Source organism: Phacochoerus africanus, chromosome 2 (assembly GCF_016906955.1).
Source record: "Phacochoerus africanus isolate WHEZ1 chromosome 2, ROS_Pafr_v1, whole genome shotgun sequence".
In the NCBI taxonomy this organism is placed as follows: domain Eukaryota; kingdom Metazoa; phylum Chordata; class Mammalia; order Artiodactyla; family Suidae; genus Phacochoerus; species Phacochoerus africanus.
In genome coordinates this window covers 266,087,998-266,093,698 of record NC_062545.1, presented here as the reverse complement: position 1 = coordinate 266,093,698, position 5,701 = coordinate 266,087,998, and the positions used below count along the sequence as shown (strand labels likewise).

Sequence of the window (5,701 nt, the reverse complement as noted above, 5' to 3'; positions counted from 1 at the left end):
CACAAGCACATAAGCATTCTGACAGTAGAGCTATGGAAGGTATTGTATCTTATTTATTACACCCTCCCTACTGTCTTTCATGTAAAAAAAGAGAATGAACTCTTCCTTATTTCCACTGAAGGTATTGATTGAAATCATACACTTTCTCCATGTGACAGAGCCAGTGTTCAGACAAATCAAATTGTGTTCCTCTTACCAGACTGGATGAAGCATCAGTGTGTGAGTGCAGTACAGTGAAACCTGTATGTAGTAACAGAGTCACTCTGAGAAAACATGTGACTACCTGGTAACTGATATGCTCACTACATCTGAGTTCCAGGAATTTCTGATTTCTCTGAATTCCCAGAGCAGAGAAAAGCAGCATGAGGAGGAAGAACCAGAGCACCGTGTCTGTGTTCATCTTGCAGGGGCTCCTCTTCCAGGCAGAGCAGCAGAACATGTTCTTTGCCCTGTTCCTGGGCATGTATCTGACCACAGTGCTGGGGAACCTGCTCATCATCCTGCTCATCAGGCTGGACCCTCGCCTTCACACCCCCATGTACTTCTTCCTCAGCCACCTGGCCCTCATGGATGTCTCCTTTTCATCTGTCACTGTCCCTAAGATGCTTATGAACATGCAGACTCGGGATCAATCCATTCCCTATGCAGCATGTGTAACACAGACTTTTTTTTTCCTATTTCTTGGTTGCACTGATAACCTTCTTCTTGCTGTGATGGCCTATGACAGGTATGTGGCTATTTGTCACCCTCTACACTATAGCATCATCATGAGGGAGGAGCTGTGTCTATGTCTGTTGGCCGGATCCTGGCTCCTCTCCTGTGCCATTGCCCTGACCCACACCCTCCTCCTTTCTCAACTGTCCTTCTGTGATGACATCATCCCTCACTTCTTCTGTGACCTTGATGCCCTGCTTAAGCTGTCCTGCTCAGACACCTCTCTCAATGAGCTGGCCATATTCACTCTAGGGTCTGCATTTCTCATTTTGCCATTGAGTGGCATCCTGGTCTCTTATGGCTGCATTGGGGTCTCCATCCTAAGGGTACCCTCTACTAGAGGGATCTGCAAAGCCTTGTCCACCTGTGGCTCCCACCTCTCTGTGGTGTCTCTGTTTTATGGAACAATGATGGCTGTGTACTTTTCCTCCTCATCAGGCCAGTCCCATGACAAAGACATCATTGCTTCTGTGATTTACACAGTGGTCACCCCCATGCTGAACCCTTTCATCTACAGCCTGAAAAACAGAGACATGAATTTGGCTCTGGGGAATATTTTCAGCAACAGTAACCTGTTAGCCAAGTGAGAATCACCTAACAATGTTCTTCTTTCACTCACTGGCATAATTAGAAAAAGCTTAAAATTTTGTTGGTCACCCATGTCTCTAGCACTTTCTTCACACTCCTTTAAATAATCATTGTTATTGGATCAATTTCTTTCCCTTTATTCCTATCTCTTGTAAAATTATTTTTATAATGCTAAATATGACATTACCCACAACACACAATCAATATGTGGTCTTCAATGTACCAAACTTCTTTGCATATATGTGTAAATATGTTTTTTCAATATATTGAATTATTATTGCTTTTGGCTTTTTTATAGCTTTCATATATATATATATATAAATAAAAGTTTTATTGTGTTTATATATTCTTGGGCATTGGTTTTTCAATTTTTTAATTGATTAAGTAATTAATTTGAAGTGTAGTTGACTTACAATATGTTAGTTTCAAGGGTAATGCAAAGGGATTTGACCTTTTATGTATTATGTTTTATATATATGTATATTTTCAGGTTGTTTTCCCTTATATATTATCACAAACTATGAGTAACATTTCATGTGCTATACAATTTGTCCTTGTTAGTTATCTATTTTATATACGGATTGTGAATATGTTCATCCCATCCTCATAATTTGTCCATTCCCCCTTTCAGCTTTAGTAACCATAAGTTTGTTTTTTCTATGTCTGTGTGTCTATTTATGTTTTGTGTTTAAGTTCATGTGTATCTATCTATCTATCATCTATCTATCTATCTATCTATCTAATTTTTTTTTATTTTTAGGGTTGCGCCAGCAGCATATGGAAATTCCCAGGTTAGTGCTCAAAGCAGAGCTATAGCCTCCAGCCAACCACACACCCACAGCAACATGGGATCCAAGTCATTCCTGTAACCTATACCACAGCTCAGGGCAATGCTAGATCCACAACTCACTGAGCAAGGCCAGTGTTTGTACTCACATCCTCATGATACTATTTGGATTCATTCCCTTGAGCCACAAAGGAACTCTGTGTATCATTTTTTTTCAGATACCACATATAAGCAATATCATATGATATATGATTGTTTCTGTCTCGTTTACTAGTTTAGTATGATAATCTCTACCTCCATGTCACTATTTTTTATTTTCATGGCTGAGCAATATTCTATTATGTACCACATCTTCTTTATCATTCATCTGTTGATGGGCATTGGGTTTGCTTCCATGTCTGGCTTCTCACCTTCCAAAGCTATATTTAGTTAAGTTTCTAATATTTCATTTTAGTAAAATCCAAAATGCTTATATTGTCAATGCTGTATCAAGTTAAAATAGTACTTTTGATGGTTTGCCAGACCTAAATTAACTTTACTTTTATTGTGCTTTTGACAATAGGAGAGCAAATAGTAGTCAATCCAATTACCAAATTTCCACCTTCCAGGAAGTCCAGATTTTTCCCCCTAAATTGGATGTTTGTGTTGAGACCAGTCTATAGTTATTGGATTAATTTTAGTCTTGGAAATGAGTGTTGTATTTTCCCCAGAGATGTCACTTCTAATATGAAAAAGTGGTAAATACCTGAATTTATATTTTTGCACACAAAAAACAGTGACTGCATGACTACTAGGTGCCAGGGAATTTTCTATATTCTGAGAATACAAGTTGAAAAATATATCTCTTTGTAGAGTTTACATTCCAGCACTCCTGGGTCCAGCTCTTGATGCACCTTTTTCCTCAGAGCAAGATTTAACCTTCTAACACACCATAAACTTAACTCATTTTTAAAATATGTCATCATAGAGCTGGGCTGAAAGTTCTATGGTATATTGGTTTCTTTGTCTGAAATAAATTCTAAGTTTTTGGTATGTAAAAACATCTATGAATAAAGATGGCATAAAAGGGGGACCAAGAATTTCCCTTTGAGGCTAAGTGGTAACAGACCTGACTAATATAAATGAGGCCACAGGTCCAATCCCTGACCTCACTTAGTGGGTTAAAGATCCAGCATTGCAGTGAGCTTCAGGGTAGGTCTCAGCTGTGGCTTGGTTCTGACTTTGCTGTGGCTGTGGCTGTGGTTTAGGCTGGAAGATACAGCTCCAAATCCACCCTTAGTCTGTGAATTTTCATATACTCCATGTTTGGCCCTAAAAATCAAAAAAGGGGGAGGCAAGTGTGCTGGTTTGGGGTTTATAATTTAACATCATGTGGTCTAGGTAGATCTCACTGTGAAGGTAACATCCAAAGATGTTAGTGAGTATAGGGAAATGAGCCATAGGCCTGGCTGTGCAAAAGCATGGAGATCAACACCTAGAAACACTGAGGGGAGATGGTGCCTGGTCTATCCTAGGGACATTAACTAGGCCTCTGTACCTGGACAGGACTAAGTGGGGGAGGGGTGTTGGGTAATGATTTCAGAGATATCAGAGGACCAGATTTGTAGGGCAATTAAGGTCATGGTAGGTATTTTAGTTAAGATTCTCTCGAGAAGTAGAATTAGTGTGTGTGTGTGTGTGTGTGTGTGTGTGTAAGAGAAGACTACTTATGGCGTTCCTGTTGTGGCATTATGGGATTGGTGGCTTGTCTGCAGTGGGTTAAATGATCGTGTTGCTGCAGCAGTAGCGTAGTGCGGGTCTGAGCTCATCCCTGGGCTGGGAACTTCCATATGCTACAAAAGAGAAGAAACAAAAAAGTGTAGAGTGAGGTTTATTGTACAGAATTGGTTAACATAATTGTGAGGGCTAGCAAGTATAAAGTCAGTATGGTAGGTTGGCAGGCTGGAAACCCAGAGAATAGTTGAAGTTTGAATCTGCAGGTAGGCTGCCAACAAAAGTGCCTCTTCTCTGTGGGAGGTCATTGTTTTTCTAAAGGTCCTTAACTGACTGGATAATTAGTACACTCTTTATGGAGGACAGTCTGCTTTATTCAGAATCCCTGGATTGCAATGTTAATCTCATCCATAAAGATACTGGCATGGAAATATCTAGATGTGTGTTTGACCAAATATCTGGGTACTGTATCTAGCCAAGTTAACATATATAATTATTCATTGTAGTTGAGCTATTGGTTCTCAGTCTGACTTGGGAATCTGTTGGAAGAGATTCAATAGAGGAACAACATGGCCATACTTGATTTTGTTATTGTTTCTTTAAAATCACCCAGAGTTTTGGAGGTATAAATGACATAAAAAAAAAACTTCATAACATATACCATTTGACTCAGAAAACTGCATATAGAACTACCATATGATCTAGCCATCACACTCCTGGGGATATATCCTGATAAAACTAAAATTCAAAAATATATATGCACCTCTATATTCTTAGAAGCACTGTTAACCTACCTGTACACAAGAGATGAGTGGATACAGAAGATGTGGTACATATAGAGAATGCAATACTACTCAGCCATAGAAAAGAATTCAAGTAATGCCATTTGCAGCAACATGATGCAACCAGATAGTTTCATACTAAGTGAAGTAAGTCAGAAACAAACATCACATTATATCACTTATAGTGAAATCTAAAATATAGCACAAATGAATCTATCTATACCACAGAAAGAGACTCATAGACAGAAAAGACTTGAGGTTGCCAAGGGGGAGGGGAGGGTTGTGGGATGGGTGGGGAGTTTGGGGTTAGTAGATGTAAACTATTGCATTGAGAATGGATAAACAATGACATCCTACTATATAACACAGTGAACAATATCCAGTCTCTTGTGATACACCATGATGGAAGACAATACAAGAAAGTTTATATATATATACACACATATACACACACACACCTACTCTGTCACTTTGGTATACTGGAGAAATTAGTGCAACACTGTAAATCAACTATACTTTAATTTTAGATAAGGTAAAAAAATAAATTATACTATTTGACCAGTTTTGACATATATATACACACAACCATGAAATTATCACCACAGTTGTCAAGGTCAGGAATTTCCCTGATGTCTACTCTCCTGCATTCTCTTTGCTCCTCCCAACTGTCCTCAAGGGAACCACTATTCACCTTCTATCACATGGAATTTGCATTTCCTAGAAGGTTATTTCAATGGAATCATAGAGTGTGTATTCTTTTCTTGCTGTCTTCTTTCTCTGAGTGTAACGCTTTGAGATACATTCATATTCTACTGTGTTTCAGCAGTTCATTTTTGTATTGCTGAGTAGTATTCCATTGTATGGATATACCAGGGTGGTTTCATTCACATACATTAAAATTTTTTAAATTATTTTATTATTGTAATTTTTAAAATTATTTTTACCATGTTTCTGTTTATTCTTTTTAAATTTTCATTAGACTTTATTTTTTACCAAAGTGTAGTTTATTAACACTGTTGTGTTAGTTTCAAATGTACAACAAAATGATACAGTTATACAAACATACACAAATACACACATACATATATTCTTCTCAGATTCTTTTCCCTGAGAGGTT

General features: G+C 38.1%; 1 protein-coding gene across 1 annotated transcript; it reads left to right on the top strand.

Annotated features, from left to right (window-relative positions):
• The first annotated feature begins 362 nt into the window (after positions 1-362).
• Positions 363-1,389, top strand: LOC125121383 (olfactory receptor 1J4-like). The gene has a single exon (XM_047769611.1). The coding sequence runs from the start codon at positions 363-365 to the stop codon at positions 1,299-1,301; it is 939 nt and encodes a 312-aa protein (XP_047625567.1). The 3' UTR covers positions 1,302-1,389.
• The last annotated feature ends 4,312 nt before the right edge of the window (positions 1,390-5,701 follow it).

What these genes read in the sequence shown, in the direction of transcription:
- LOC125121383 (XM_047769611.1), top strand. Translation starts at nt 363, where the DNA reads ATGAGGAGGAAGAACCAGAGCACCGTGTCTGTGTTCATCTTGCAGGGG.